The sequence below is a fragment of the Erpetoichthys calabaricus genome, chromosome 2, assembly GCF_900747795.2.
Source record: "Erpetoichthys calabaricus chromosome 2, fErpCal1.3, whole genome shotgun sequence".
Classification (NCBI taxonomy): Eukaryota; Metazoa; Chordata; class Cladistia; order Polypteriformes; family Polypteridae; genus Erpetoichthys; species Erpetoichthys calabaricus.
In genome coordinates this window covers 69,189,941-69,207,345 of record NC_041395.2, presented here as the reverse complement: position 1 = coordinate 69,207,345, position 17,405 = coordinate 69,189,941, and the positions used below count along the sequence as shown (strand labels likewise).

General features: G+C 37.5%; 1 protein-coding gene across 1 annotated transcript in view; it reads right to left on the bottom strand.

The window, feature by feature from the left end:
• Positions 1–17,405, bottom strand: part of LOC114645279 (uncharacterized) — a 593,479-nt gene that overhangs the window by 552,942 nt on the left and 23,132 nt on the right. Inside the window, exon 4 of the mRNA XM_051922489.1 lies at positions 16,665–16,865. Coding sequence (XP_051778449.1) covers positions 16,665–16,865 — 201 coding nt within the window. The remainder of the gene's footprint in view (positions 1–16,664; positions 16,866–17,405) is intronic.

Here is a 17,405-nt window from a genome sequence, read left to right as displayed (position 1 = left end):
AATCTTTTGTGGCACTTTATTTATAAATAATTGACCTGCCTTTATTTATGTTGGTAATATAGCATTTACACAGTCAATACCACAGCTTAGATCTATTGTTTGAAAGTCGGACGAACCTGAGAGGCTGGCATTTAAAAGCAAGTAGACAGGACTGAACTAATAACCGGCCAGCAGTGATGAATTCACATAAGTTTACACATCCCTAGTGGGACCTCTGCTGAGTTTTCAGAGATATGCATCTTGGCATTACAAATGTGGTATCCAAAGTGTGCATCATTAATAGGCTAAGATACAGCAATATTTGTACAAAGGGCAGGCCATGAAAATGTGACCACTTATACTGCTGTGGTGTTGGGGATGGCCCAGAAACTTTAAAGATGTAAGATCTACTGTCATTATCTGCTTTTTGTGTGGTCTTGACCAATTTACTTGGTTACAGGAAAAGTTTTATTCATTCATTTTCGCAAGCTGGTTATTCTAATACTGCTTTGCATTAATATTGCTACTTTGATGTTTATGAAATATAATATGAGATGGATGAAATACAGCTCACTATGAAATACACTCGAGTAGTGTGTTTTAGAATAAAAGTTTAGGAGGAGTCATACAGTCCTGTCAGAACAGATGGAGAAAACCTAGGAAGCCTTGTCAAGAGTGTATGTTTATAAGTGTGTGTGTGTGTGTGTGCATGTGTGTGTGTATGTGCGGGAAAGACAGATGATCAGCATTTAAACATCAGTTTGAAAACTGCTCCACTGCTTAAAGCCATTGGCTTGTGTACTTGCCCGCCAGAAAATATTAGGAAGGATGCTGGCCTGGATCAGCTGACAGAATTTGGGAAAACAAGTGCGGATAGTGTTGCCTCTGACTTCAGATAAGCAATGTGAAGCACAGTCAGTGGTGTGAATGTGCGAGTAGATGTGGCTGTGGCAGAGGTAAGATCATTGGAAATGCATAGGAAGAGCCATGGAAGATGAAAGTGTCAGCAGCAGAGCTGGTGGGTCGCTGAGGAAAGAGATGGATACTAGTAAACCTTATGTGAGGTAGTAAGTGACAGACACTGCTTTTCACACTATATTAGGATACTAGCACCAGTGGTAAGAACCCACTACTGTTACTGTTTGACCATGACAAGTCACTTGACCTGCTTGTGCATCTATTTGGAAAACCAAAAGAAATTTATTATAAATGTTGTAAGTCACCTTGGATAAAAGCATCAAAAGTAAAAGTAAATGATAATAAAATGTCACCCGAAAAATGCTATAAAAATCACACAAAATGAAGATCTATCTCCATATTACTGTGCCACATACAGGGACGTTTGGTCAGGGGAGGCAGGTGAGGCGTCACCATAAAAAGTAAAAAAAGTGATAATAATAACATAAAACAAATGTGTCCACTGGTCTGTGCTATAAGTGTGTTTTCTGTATGATTCCAGTAATTTTTATCGTTTTTACAGTGCAAATCACTGAATTGGCACATTTCCTGTTCAAATACAGGGGAGAAATGCGAGGTGCAGCAGCAATGAGCCTCACCTCACCTCAGACTGCACTGTCCCTCACACACTGGGCTGATGCATGCAATTGGCTGGTGCCTGTTGCTGTCTCTCTGTATGTCGCCAACATAATGTTTGCAGACATGTTTATTATACAGCCTGACTTTCCATAGTCTGGCTAATGTCTTTAATGAATGTGTGTAGCATATTCAGTTTTGCTGATCAAACATAAAACCACAGTGAAAAGGCACAAGGTGAGGCAGACAGTACCGTGCCACACTGAAGGGGGCGCATGTGAGCCTAACAGGTGCTTGTTGCTGCTGTTCTTCTATGCAGAGGCTCTCAGCGCCAATAAGTCAGCAATATCAGAAAGTCAAGTGTACTGCAGTGGTCAATTTATTTTTATTTTTTGTTATGATGGACTGCCAAAATGGAAGATTAAGATTTTTAAAACTAAAGGATAATAAGGAGGACTTTTACAAGAAAGTGATGGAGATTTTCGTGGAGAAGGATAGGCGCATGGACTTCATACTCAACACCCAAAGCAGAAATGTAAAAAATATTAGTACATTTCCATTTTTTTTCTCAATGGGTAATGTGTTAAATTATAAATAAATGAGTTGATGATTCATGATAATGATGGTAGCTACTCCAAAATAGTGTGATACACAAATTCACCCATCTTTTTGAGTGTGTCACAAAAAAAAAAAAACAATCAATGGGCCACTTGAAAAGATTTACCCTTCTGGCCTCAAGAGAGAACTAAAAACTTGAAGTTGTACACACAACAGAAGGAACTCTGAAAACACTGCAGGGTCTAAGGGACTGTGTACTGTAGGCAACATGGAAACAGGCTAGTGGTGCCAGGCACAAAGAAAATATTTCTACAGTAGATGTTTTTCTAGATAAGAAATTGTACTGCGCATATAAAAGAAAATTGCAAGAAACTGGATTATGATGACTAAGTTGAGTTTGCTATAAACATTTAACAACAGATTAAATTGAGGTACGTTTACCACTTAATTATTTTATGCACGACTACGCTGTTTGTTGTAGTAAGGGGATTTAATGCTCCACTTGACCTTAATGCAGACACCACTGCTCTCAGTGGTCACTTAGTCAGATACACTTTTTTATCACTTTGCTCCTTGAAACAGCCAATAATGTGGGTACTACTCAATATATAAAGCATACACATATGTTTAATGAAGAGTGGTTTGGAATGAAATGAAATGGGAGGTTGGCAGCATTGACTGCATGGAGCTTGAGTCAGCATGGAATAAAATTATTAAGCATTAAGCATCTTTTTGTATCAAGGTCTCAAATTATTTTGACTGTTCTGGAAGCAAAAATGGGGTCATATTTGGTAATAGAGAGAAGTACATAATAAAGAGGCCATTAAGTGAATGCTACAATGGGCCAAAATTGTACAATATCTAAAAGGTAAATAGAAAAGTGTAAGAAGCACTTTTTAAATTATTTGTCAAATTTTAAATAATTAATATATTCTTTCTGTGTCAACAGCATATGTGCCATTTTGCCTTAGGCTGACGGTCATTCTGTCTGATGTGATGCCTCCCACCAAGCAACTGGGAACACATGATGGCATGAACAAAAACAAAATGGCCAGCATAGCAAAGCATTGATATTAAGTTTGGATTTTAAATGCTGAACCATCAGTTAGAAGTAACAGAGAACAAGGGAAGCCATCTATATAGACAAAGCATGTGATTACCTAGGGAACAATCTAAACTTGGGGGAGCAAATATGAATGAAACAACAAAATGCAAAGAATGAGCACCATGCTGATTGTTCATTAAAGCCATGCCCAATTTATGGACAAGACAAAGAGAGAAGACAAATCCCACTCCTAATCCTATGAACTGAATTATGATGTCTAAACAGCAAGTTGGGACATGACCATGCATGACTTTGATGGAAACTTGATGGAAAGAAAAATTTCAGTAACCTGACAAGGCAATAAAAAAGAAGACATGGATGTAGTCAATATCATGTTAAAAATGCAGACAGCAAGTCCAGATGGAAGAAAGTAAGTAGACAAGGCAAAAACTGTTATCCAAGGTTTTGCCAAAAAGCCCAAAACATGAGAAAGGTTAAAGAAGACAAAACTAAGCATTGGATTCATAATCAAGTGTTATCTTATTGAAAAAAGGTTCAATAAATACTGCACAAGAATTATTATGACAGAAGCAAGCAACAGGTAATAATGAGTAACAGTCATTGCAAATAGCAGATGTGAAAATGTTCAGATTGACTTGAAACACCACAACACATGCAAAAATCTATTTTCATTCCCAATGATCAGTTAAGGTCATGTCCAGCCATTGCTGACCATGCAGAAACAGACCCAGGTGCAAAATTTCCATTAATGGAACACCAGTCTATCAATGGCATAGACAAAGTGTGGTAATGTTCACTGTTTGTCCTCTGAATGTGAGAAGAAATGGAGGTTCCTGAAGGAATCCCACACAAACACACAGGGAATGTCCAAGCCTCACATGGTGGGCACCACAGCCTAGGATCAAACTGATTCCCAAGGGATGTGAGACAGCACTGCTACCCACTATGCCCTAACATAGTACAACAGTCTTTACATTATGCAACATGATGTGAATATTTTCACAATGTGCTTTAAATCACAATATGTTTAGCAGTATATAGTGATTCAGAAAAATAGGCTCTGCAGGGCAGCTAGCGTGGACCTTCTTGATGCGTTCCACGTCATCCAAATCCAAAACATGTTGCATAAGGCCTGTCATAACAGGTTGGTTTTCTAAAAAGAACCCTTTAATATTCATTTCATAAATTAATCGTATCCCAATATAATTGAGCCAGATAACATTTACACCTGCCACTGAAATGCATCCTTCAGCGCCGGATCGAGTTTACACAGCACATCATAGCTACTAAACTGCACTTAGAATAGAAACTGATCAAAATGACCCTACAGAAAAAATGTGAAAATAAGGTGACACACCACACAGCCATAAACAATGTTAGTGTTTTAACACAATGACAAAGATGTCACCTTCTCATGAAGAAGATAGATAGATGTCACTCTGCTCATATTTTAAAGCTATGCAGGCATCACGGTTGGCAACTCTTCTGTGGTACTAATGAGTCTTTACTGTCTGATTTTGAAAAGAGATTTAAGGTTTACAACTGCACGTGTCCTCTTTTGCTGATGTCAGATGTATTCATGAAACTAAAGCTATTTCTGACTATGAAAACCTTGGACAGCTGGTGGTGATTCAGGAGTAAAAGGTTACATTTCTGCTAATGGTCTTGGTTGTTTGCTCTGCCGTACACTGTTATTTAGATAGATAGATAGATAGATAGATAGATACTTTATTAATCCCAATGGGAAATTTAGAAAGTTTCTTACTCATTTTATAGAAAGTGTAACATGAAAAGACAATATGCATCAGAAAGTGAAAAATGAAACAAGAAGAGAGAAAACTACAGCGTATGGAGAAAACAGGCATTTTTTCCATTATTCAACTGTAAGCATCTGATCAGCCATGTGTTTAAAGCACATACAGAAACACAAACTGTGTCTTGTACTAATAAAGACATAAAGCACTTGAGACAGACCATTACTATGAGCGCAAAAACATAAAGGAACCAAAATAGTTCATATGAATGAAACCAGTATTGTACGCATACAAAGTGTTTACATGCAAAACAATAGATTACACACAGAAATATATGATTTGTGGCCTGTTTGTCCCCTTGTTCATTACTGTTCTCAAATGAAACTGGCAAAAAGCTGTGCAGCGCACTTACAGTGAAAGACCCAAAAACTTTCCATTGTAACTCAACAACATTGAAGTTCAGCAGTTCTAATGATTGAATGCTCTGCTCCGCAAATAAATGTTTTGATAAAGTAGTCAACAGTTTTGTGCAAAAGAAATAAAAATGGTTTGTTCTGTGTTAATTATTTCTGTGTCTATCATACAGTATTCAAGGTAAGAAACAAGTACTGCTTGTTAAAATTCATTTTTCTAATTGTACCTCAAGAATTAGGAATAATGGACTTGTACAATTTAAAAAAACTATAAAATACATGTGTATTAAAGGTATATCTAAACAGTAAAAACTGTACTAGAATCAATGGTTAAAAGTTATTTAAAACAAATAAATGCCTGTATATTTAATTTTACTCAGTGTTTGGCTGACAATATCAATCAATTGCCAGTATCGATTAGTTGAATATTTTAAGGTTAATTGTTATTATTCAAAATGAGGCTGACTTAAAACACAACATTTCAGTAAAATTAATGTATATAATAAAAAAATGTACAATCCATGTATCGTCATAAAGCTCTGATCAACCTCATTTAGTTTTTTTCCTATTTAATTCCAAAAGGAAAATTGTAAAACTAAACAATTTGCAATGTTTTAATAAATGGATCCATAAATAAAAAACACTTTTATAAATTGTTTATGGGGCGGCACGGTGGCGCAGTGGGTAGCACTGCTGCCTCGCAGTTGGGACACCTGGGGAGTTTGCATGTTCTCCCCGTGTCTGCGTGGGTTTCCTCCGGTCGCTCCGGTTTCCTCCCACAGTCCAAAGACATGCAGGTTAGGTGGATTGGCGATTCTGAATTGGCCCTAGTGTGTGCTTGGTGTGTGGGTGTGTTTGTGTGTGTCCTGCGGTGGGTTGGCACCCTGCCCGGGATTGGTTCCTGCCTTGTGCCCTGTGTTGGCTGGGATTGGCTCCAGCAGACCCCCGTGACCCTGTGCTCGGATTCAGCGGGTTGGAAAATGGATGGATGGATGGATAAATTGTTTATCAATATTTTATATTTAATTAAAAGCCTACTAATCCTGTGTTAACAGCCAAATACTGGTCTTCAATTGATACAGCTCAATCTAATCCATCGCAGGGACTGTTGTCATTACTCACTTTTTTATTTTAACTTTACTTTAAATGAATATTTGTTAATTCTCAAAACATGCCGTTCTTATTTCCCTTATACATAAAATAATCAAACTTTATGTACATATTTGCATAAACAATGAATTTTACATAAAGAACAGACCTTTTTGTTGACAACACGTTCCAAGGGATCCCCACACCTTTGTAGAGTTGGAAAGAAAGTTAAAGACTTTTAGTCAATGAATTGTTTCACAGATCTGTGGGTTTATGTGGCTGTGGAAGATGATTTGATTTTTTTTTTTTGTCACCCATCCTTCATCTTTTTCATTGTTTCCAATACAACAAGTAATTAATGTTAAGTATACACAAAATGTGCAATCAACCAAAAGAACACTTTTTGACCATTACACACTAAATAAATGAAAGATTATCAATATAATTTGAAGGTTAATTATTTGCGATATGTATAGCTATCTTACATTTAACCTTAATGAGGTCATCTTCTTGTGACTTAATTAATTTCATTATGTTAAAATAAAGTAAATAATTTTAGTAAACATAATATTTTTTTATATAGGATTTACTTTATTTAGATGGAAAAGCTTGACATAATAAGTCAATTAAATCCAAAGTGGTTTACTTAATTACAGGATGTTAAAATAAATATATTGAGTAAACATGACATATTATTTTTAAGATTTACTTAATTTATTTATATGGAAAAACTTGACATTGCAATTAATTAAATCCAAACATGCTTTTTTTGAGTGTATAATCTAATAAAAAATTACCAAACCTAGTTTTAGCCTAGGAGTTCAATGAAAAAAAGGAAGTTGTATGGAACAAAAACCTGCAGCCACATGGGGTCCCCAGTACTGAGTCCGAGAACCACTGGACCTTGGCAATGGGAATCGCATACTGCATTTGTACCGTGCTCATTTTAGGACATCGTCATTTTTCATTTCTCCAATCATCAAACATCAGTATTAGTCTGTGTCATGTATCAGTAGCCTCTCATCACTTGTCGTACATCCGTATTCAGTACTCAATCATCACACGTCACTACTAACTTACAGTGTCCTTTTTCAAACCTAATAAAATCAATTCCTTTTTCTTGTTAAATTACAGAGCTGTAACAAAGTCTACACAAAGAAACCTGTGACCTCTAAGTGCGCTACTGATTCCAGCCTGCATTGGATATTTATATAGTAGTGTTATCTTTGACCCTCAATAAAACTGAGTTTGACATCCCTGTTGTTGGGTAACAAATAGAAATTGTTCTAGTATTTTTTTTCTGTAAAAGAAAAAATCTATAAGATAGATAATAAGAGCATACATTTTGTATTGTTTAATCTACATGTTTTAACTTTTGTGAGTCCTGAACATATCCCAGCATGCATTCTTTTGCACTCCCAATTCTTTCAATTTCAGATTTGAATTAATATTACCTCCAGGTAAGCAAAGTTAAAAACAATCAGTGTTGTATATGTTTACTCAGTAATCCTTTGCTAAAATGAAAGCTGTAGTTCATTATCATTGTATCATAATACACTTTGGCTCCTGTGGTGGACTGATGTCTCATTCAAGGCAGGTTCTTCCATTGAGCCCAACAGGTAGGCTGGTCCCTGGCACACTGAAGCTGATACTGTTAATGGGTTCAGGAAATGGATGGACATATCATGCTTAATCTTAGGTAACTGCCATGCTCAAGTCCACATATTACTGTGACAAAATTGCCAAATAAGCTACAAGTGAGCTTTTTAATTGTGTGAATATAGAAAAAGCTGTCTACAAATTATTTTGTGCTGTAATGTAAAATGTGTTTGACTGCTACTTATTTTTGTATCTTAGAATCACTTCCAAAACACACTCAGTGGCCACATTATTAGGTCCAGTGTTGGGTAGGTCACCTTTTCTATTTTAGAACAGACTGAATTCTTCAGGGTATGGATTTAGTAAGGTGTTTAGTCAATATTGACCTAATAACATCACACAGTCCCTGTATATTTTGTAGCAATATATTCACACTACCTCACACTTCCATTCTACCTCAGCAACATAACGCTCTGTTGGACTGAGATCTTAGATTGTCCATGCCATTGGAATAAGTGGAAGTCACTGTCATTTTCATAGATCCTACTAGAGAAGACTGTGCTTTGTGACATTATGAATTATGCTGATGGAAGTATTCTTCTGAAAAAGAGTTGCATGTAGATGCCATAAATTGATACACAAGGTCAACAACAATGCATAGGCATTCAAATGATGCTCAGTGAGTATTACAATTTCAAAAATGTGCAAGAAATTATTTCTGGTACATTAGCAGGAGCCTATAGGTTGCCATAATGCAGGATGGAATCATTGATCCATGCTGTGTAGTTAAATTCCGATACTCCAGTCTGAATATCATGGCAGAAACTGAAATACGTCCGATAAGGCAATGTTATTTCAGTCTTGATTCCTAAAGATCATATTCTGACTGTAATCACGTCTTCTTGTTCTTAGCAGGCAGAAGCTGTACCTGACATCATTTTATACTGCTGCAGTCCATGCTCTTCAAAGTCCATACATTGAGCATTTAGATGTTCTTCTTCGTCCAGCTATTGTAGAGAGATGTTTTTGTGTCATTGTAGCTTTTCTTTTAAAGAATCTTGGCATTCTCATCTGACCTCTCTCTTAAGCAAGATGTTTTCACCATCTGAACTGCTTCTCACTAGATGTTTTTGTTCATCATTTCATTCTTTGTAAACTCTAGTGACTGTTATGTTGGAAAATATCAGAAGAGCAGCTGTTTTTAAGATACTGGATCTACCACGTCTGGCACAAACATTCATACCACAGTCAAAGTCGCTTAGATTACATGTCTTATTCATTCTGTTTACAATTTCTGCATGCAATATGCATTGAATTTTAGCCATATGTTTGGCTCATTGGAGGAGTAGGCTTTTTGAAACAAACACTGACTAAAAAGTAACCACTGAGTGTAATTTCACAATGTGGCCTTCATCTTGAGTGTTCCTCTCCTACCTCACTAATTTCCTTCTTTATGTTACTCTTTCATGCTCCCTTAGTCACATCTCCACCACCTTGTATCAATCCCCTGACATGCTTCTGGCACTACCCCTATTTAGTTTCACCTCTGTCTCTCATGTCTCTAAGGAAATGTCAAGTGGATGACACCCTAGCATGGGATGAATCCTTCCTGATATGGAAACACTCCCCTTCTTATATGAGGCAGGTAAGAGTTAATATTTGTTAACAAATAATTCTGAATATTTTACAGCAGCATTTTGTCCTGCAATGGATTGGTTTCTTGACCAGGAACAGATCTTGTTTTGCCTCAAATGCTCTTGAGATAGACTACTAAAACTGATACTCTGCACTGGACGGTGAGAGTACAGAAAATGGATACACAAATTGATTTTTTGCATATGTCCAAATGAATTCAAACAGTCCCTTGAAGTAAGAACAGTTTATACATTCTGCTATAACATTAAATAGCCGTTAATAACTCTGCTTGTCTCTTCTTCTTTCTTTTTAATGTTTAAACTGTACTCTGCAATAATGATTGCCATTTTTGTTCATCATTTTCACTGTTTGAGTCCACTGCTTAAACATATATTCTGTGGCCAGAAGTTTGTGGAGACCTGACCATCACACCTATTTAAGTTTGTTGGACACCCCATTCTAAAACAATGGGCATGGATATGGAGCAAATTTGTAGCTATAACAGCCTCCAATCTTCTTGGAAGGCTTCCACAAGATCATGCAGTGTGTGTCTGTGGGTATTTGTGCCCATTCAGCCAAAGAAGCATTTGTGAGGTCAGAGACTGATGCTGGATGAGAAGACCTGGCTCATGGTCACCATTCCAATTCACCCCAAAGGTGTTCAATAGGGCTGAGATCAGAGCTCAATTCAGTGCACAGTTGTCTAAAGTGTCTTTGTATGCAGCAACATTAACAGCACCCTTCACTGGAGCCCAGGGGCCTAGCCCAAATCCTAAAAAAACACACCAGACCATGATCCCTCCTTCACCACACTTTACAGTAGGCAGTATGCAGTCTATAAGGTAGTGTTCTCCTGCCATTTGCCAAACTCAGATAGTGAAGTGTGCTTCATGTTTCTACTGCTCCAGAGTCCAATGGCAGCATGCTTCACACCACTCCAGCTGACACTTGGTTATTGTGCATAGTGATTTTACTTTTACATACAGCTGCTCAGCAATGGAAACCCATTTGATGAGGCTCCTGACACACAGTGCTTGTGCTGATGCTGCTTCCAGGGGCATTTTGGAGCTCTGTTGTGATTTGTTTTTACTATGCATTTCAGCAAGCAGAGGACCCGCTCTGTGGGCTTTATCACGCACGTGCGCATGAGAGGCAGCTGAAAGGACAAATAGAAGGTAATTCCATGCCAGGCCAGGGGGTGGCGGGGTGTGCTATACCTTTCTCTGCTATCCCTAAAGACCAAACAAAGGAAATTCTGCCTGATTCTGGCCCCAAAGACGTCACTTCCGGTTCCAGCCCTGAAGGTGTCACTTCCATTTCTGACCTCACCAACCAGCCAAAAAAAAACAGACCACATCCTGCTTTTTCTCAGTTCTGCTCTGGTCTCAACTCTGTACACATCTGTACTTAATATTTGCCTTTTTGCAGCCTGGATTCGAGTATATGGGTATATGGGTGGCTGCCACAAATCTTTTTCATGTGTCAAGGCTATTCATTTCACAGTCTCCATGGTCAATCACTTTGTGGCTGAGCTGTTATTGCTCCTTGATTCTTCCAGTTCACAATTTAAAAACACTTACTGCTGAATGGGGCAGATCTAGCAGAGCAAATATTTCACATTCTGACTTGTAGCTAAGGTAATATCCTATGACAGTGCCACGTTTAAAGCCACTAAGCTCTTCAGTATGATCCGTTCTGCTGCCAGTGTCTGTCAATAGATATTGTATGGCTGTGTGCTTCATTTTATGCCCATCTTAACATTGGATGCAGCACGAACACCAAACCTCAATAATATGGAGGGTTTTTCACATACTTTTGGCCATATATTGTATAATTCAGACACCTGCCAAATATAATAGCTCATCATGTGCCAATTCAGCACAGATCTTTCTGTAATCTTATTTTTTCAAAGGAAAATTCCTGCATTTCAGATTATGTGATTCCTGTGTAACCAAACTGAAATGTTTGACCCTGACTTTCCAGTAGTGTTAGGTAGATTCTATAAAGTCCCCACTTGTTTAAGTTCTTACAAGTGTGAAAAATCTGTATTCTGATATTCAGTTAGCAACCATTTGCTTAAAATAATTAAACACACATTAATATTTAACACAAACATGTTTTCCATAAATATGTCTTTTTTCTTTTTTTTTTTTTCATACTTGCTTATTCCATTATAGGATTGTGGGAGGCCAATACTCATCACATCCCCATCAGGCAAGAAGCAGAACACTGACCCAGTCCACCCAGTTTACACTCAGATGGAAAATTGAGACTCACTAGTGTATCAGAGAAAGCCAACACAAATGTGGAAACTTCACATGCTCTACACAGCAACCCACAACCCTGCACCTGTGAGGCAGCAACACTAACCTCTGTGCCACCCTACCATCTAAATGCCTTTGTGGATAGATTACATTTAAGACAAATGCAAAATAAACAAATAATAAAATAATAAAAAAGAAAAATATTCTGTTTTCAGGAAGCTAGTTAGTTTGATGTCAGGACTTGACGGTAATGTGCTGCCTTATCACAAACTAATTGTACTCCATACTTTCAGCGTCTGTGAGATGCATCATAATTATGTCTACCTTTACTCACCCAAGGATAATTCTGTTGCAGCACTGATGTTAATTGGCTTTGATCAGATAATTTGACAGGCCCTACTGACGATAAATTACTTTAAGATATTAAGCATAGTCTTCTTTATTTATAACATCTAACAAGGTAAAGTGAGCAATGTCAGCTGTCATGATGTGTAATTTGGATTTACTGTGTACTATATGTATGTGCTGTTATATATGTGAGTCTCTGGTTCAAGCATGCAAAAGCACAGCAGGGCAATAGTTGTATTATCACTGTTTGTGTACATGCTTCTGTGGTAAAGTACTTTAGGGGTCAGAGGCAGTGACAAGTTTTAAATTAAAACTGTGGCTCAGGGTACATGGTAGCATTGCAGAGTAGGGTGTTGATGAGGGAACTGGCAGAGCATGCATTCACGTTCATTTGCATGTAGTCTGGCCGATTTCATTATTGATCTAGGGTCTGTAATCAAGGCACCTATGCCTATCTTAATACATAATTCGCCAGCCTCCTCACTCACTCACTCACTCACTCACTCACTCACTCACTCACTCACTCACTCACTCACTCACTCACTCACTCACTCACTCACTCACTCACTCACTCACTCACTCACTCACGTCCGTCCGAAGCCGAATGCGCAGTCACCTTCTGCGCAGCTGGCCGAAAAACCTTACGAGACCGACATCGCGGCAGGCGGCGGATTTACGGCCGCGAAAATTCAAAGAGAAAGGCGACTTCGATTAAAGCTCTAGAGGCCTGAAAGGCGATTTCGACTACAGCTCGAGGCCTAATTACGCATTCTGATTCAATTACGCATTCATTCAATACACCTATATCAGGTTTGTGGTGCTTATACTTATTACTATTCTACTCGTGCCCATTTCATCTTACGTTGTCGAAATGGGCTCTTTGTCTAGTGTTTGTATAAAGAAAGAGCCAGAGCAGGTTAGGCAGAAGGAGAAAAAGAACAAAAATGAATTGAGAAGGAGGGTCAGGAGTTTAAAGTGAATGAAAGAAAAAGAAAGACGGGATAATGGCACAGCCAGCGCCGTGGATTAGAGGCAAGGAGTCGGGAAGTGGCCCCCTTATGGAGAAAGTGGATGACTGAACACTGAGGGAGTAGTAGCGACCAACCACTCTGAGAAATCCCCCACAGAACACTAAGGGACAGCAGTGAGAGAAGGCAGCAGGGCTTGTGGGGTTCCTAGCTGAAGGTCAGGGGACGGCAGCAGGAACATGAGCTTAGGAATGGACAGGTGAATTTTTACTGATCTGACCTGGTTAAACGTGTAAAAAAATGAAACCAAAACAAGCATAGCTACCAATACCCTAATAATAGACAAGAGCTGAAGTCAGGAAAACAGGTAAAAAGATCAAAGCAAATTAATTAAGTAAGACATGCAAAAGCAAAGAATTGTTTTTCTTTTAAGGTTGTATTTGCAGATCGGATAATGCAAGTAGCCTCCAGCCAACCTTTTACCCCGTCGCACTGGTCACAATCCATGAAGCCATGCCCCTAGATACGGCACTATTGACACCGATAGAAAAACCTGAAAATACAAGTCATTAAATATTAGAATTTACAACCTAATCGCAACAGACAGAAGGTTGACTATGCTTGCTGGTGGGTGTCTCCTTTTTCTGGAAAGACCTTACAAAGATTAAGCAACGAAGAACTCAGTTTGGAATGGATGAGATTTATGGACATGTCCTGACTGTGTTTTAACCTGGATTTTTAATTGTTTGGATTATTCAATTATGTATTGACTTTTAACCCCACAAAAGCACTTGTTTTTATTTTGGATTATTTATTCATTGAATCTGCACTGCACTTTTGTTGAACACTGATTGATTTGTTGAAATAACAACATATTTTGAAGCAGTTGTGTGTCCTCATTGGCCAGTCCATCTCAGTTTCATGACTCTCGATGCCCTGAGTTCAAGGGAGTGTGCCAGCTGCGGATCACCCGGGCATTATAGTTCCTTTTAAATTCATATAATTTTTGACCAGGTACTTTAATTTCCTTTCAAAATCTAAAAGAAATTTAGTCTAATATAATTGGGGTGTGTGTGCAAGAGTGACCTGTAACACACTGATTTCATGCCTATTTCTCAGTGCTGTTAGGATAGGCTTCATCTTTCTGCAACCCTGCAATGAAAAAGTTAATTCAGAAAATGAGTGTATGTGACACTTGTATCCTCTGAAAAGAAATTGGAGTCAGCAATGGTGGGCTCTGCCTTAATGGGCTATGTGAAAACCACCTGGGCAGAATGAATGGTCAGGATAGTTGTAGTACTCATCACAGAAGAAGCACCAATGTGAAAAACCTGGGTGGACCATACTCTGGCAAAGGAACTTGCATCTTTAGACATGGAACTTGAGCGTGCTTAAACATCATGTTCAGCCCAGAGCTGTAGGGTAGATGGTGCGAACTGTGCACCCACACCAGACGCTGATCTTCAAAGAGCGCAGATCGACAATGTGATTGTTTCGGGTTAAAAAGAAGAAAAAAAAAAAAATAAAAACATTAATATCACTGAAAATTAGTATTACTTTTATAGATATTTCCCTTTACTTTTTGTAATTTTGTAAACAACTTGCACATTGAAATGTGTTTATATTGTCTTTTACAATCACAGGTAAATTATTGGAAATAAAAGTGCATTTCTAAGTTAATTAACAATGAGAATGACGCACTGCTTGAGAACCGCCACGCCACTAATATTTAAACACACAACTGAGTGGTGCCCACCTTTATTGTCAGAACTGCAATGCACAACCAGTCATTACGCTCTCATAGTGATACTCTATCTAGTCGTATCTCTACGCTCTCAGTGTGTTTCTGCTTTTATTTAAGGTAAGTTAATTTTGTGTAATATATAATATATAATATTGTTTTATAAATTTGTCTAAAAAAAATGAAAAAAAAAGGAAAAATGATTGAATGTTTTGATTTATTCTAATAATGAATATTGAACTGACGTTTAATAAAATAGAAAATGAAATTATTTTTATTTTGGAGCTATCATACTTATTCCTTTTTAATTCATGACAGAAAATGGGTCCTAAAAAGAAGTCGGGAACACGAAATCTGAAAGAAAAAAAAATACGTACCAAAAGACAACGTGAGCACTCAGATACATTAAAACAATGGATTTCAACCGGAAATAAAAATGTAAGTGAAAAAAGCAACGAAAATTTGTTTTATCCATTTTGATTTAGGAAGGGCGCTTATTTTCCCTTTCAGGACCAGGCGTTGTTTTGCCACACTACTGCTCTGGTTCAGCCATAACCACACAGGCCAAAAATAAATAATTGGTTTTGTGGTAACACTTTCATTTACGTATACTGCAAAAATGCATCTATTACTCATGTACTTTTTTGTAACAAGACTTTAACAAAGGCTTTTTCTGGTCTTCATATGACTAATAAAACAACAGTAGACAGGTTATTCATCTCTGTGCAGTGTGGCATACTGACATGATGGTAAAATCACGTGTTAATATGTAGGATTCAGAGTTCTTATACTAAATATGTAAAATCAAGAGAAACACATCTCAGTTCAGCCACCTCAGAACACTCTAAAGTGAAGTTTTGTTAGAAGGTCACATTGCAGAGATGAATAAACACTTCATAACACAGTTTTATAAAGAGCCAAAGAAGCTTTGTTAAGTTTGTTGTTGTTATTGTTGCCTTGTTGCATAAAAGTAAATGAGAAAGAGATTAATTTTTGCAGTATCTAAGCTAAATTGTTACCAGTTTTGTGTCACAATCTTGCTGAACAGATACAGTATGTTGAATAGCAAGCCCACTGGGTGAGATGTATCAGAGGTTAGGTACAGTACCCAAGAGCCAGAGAAAAACAAACAAGTAGCTGTCAGTCAGAAAATCCTTCAGTGACATGAATGTTATTTAGAATGGGAGATGGGCAAGAAGCAGAAGTGCATGCTAGATAATACAAGGACAACTTAGACCATGGGGAAACCAGAATCTCAATGATAGCACACGATAGGATCAAAATCAAGCATTCAAAATATTAACAGCTGCTGCGGTACTTTAAGCTGAACAGACAAATTAATAGAAAGGCAGTAATCAGATGAAAATTTCCAGAGTTAAATGTGTTAAAGTGGGATAAACTGTAATATAGAGTAGACATTAAAAAATGAGCCTAACTAATAAAGAGTATAATTTGCATAAAAATGAAAGACCTTCAGGCAAGATATTTCATTTTATTCCTGTATTTGATTAGGGGATATGTTTAAAGTACCATAAAGTTGATTAAAGTTCAGTAAGTCCCAGGATGAAAGATGGCCTTGCTTGTCGCTGTAGCAAAATCAATAAAACATTATTGTGTTGAGCAGCTACCCAAGTTACATGTTTTTCAATAACTTTCTTTTTAGGCCTGCAAAATACTTAATAAGGAAGTACATACTATACTGTAAGTATTACCTTACCTTCTGAAAATGAACGGGTGATGGTGTACTGTCTGAAGATGCCACCCCTACAACCTTCCATTTTTTCTTCACATGAATGGCAAGAAAGATGAGAAGCGATGCACAAATAACTGACAACACAGCAACTGCAGCTATCCAGGCTGTGAAGTCAGGCACAGAAGTCGATGTAGAAGAAGGCAGTACAAAAGAAGTCTGAGACACCTGAAAAGATGCGATTATTGTCAGCAAAAGTTAAATAATTTTCTTCATTATGTAGTTTGATAATCAAACATTGTTAAATTTGGTACCTTCTGTGGTAGGTACTCTCTAAGGCAGTCAATTTGGGGGAACAATACATTCTAACAGAATAACAGACAAAGTTTATTAATCCATTTACTTGTTGACTCTTGCTTCTTGAAAAGTTTTTGATGATTATGGTAGATAGCTTAAAGCTGAAGACAAATCACGCATGAACATAAACATGAAATGAACTTTTTTGTGTGGTCAAGTTTTATTAAATAATGACATTGTTGAATCTAACATGCTTAGTCGCTTAATGATGCTGACACACTTCATTTGTTCAGCTGAGCTAAAAAAAGTTTTGCTGCTGATTTTTCGTCTGTTCTCGTTTCAATGCCCAATAATAGTGGATTCCACTTGCCCTGATTCTGCTTTTCCATTGTTGCTTTGTCCTAGTGAAACCCTTCACGATGTGAGTCTCTGGCTGCACCAAAATTATTAGAGAACAAACCCAAAAGTGAA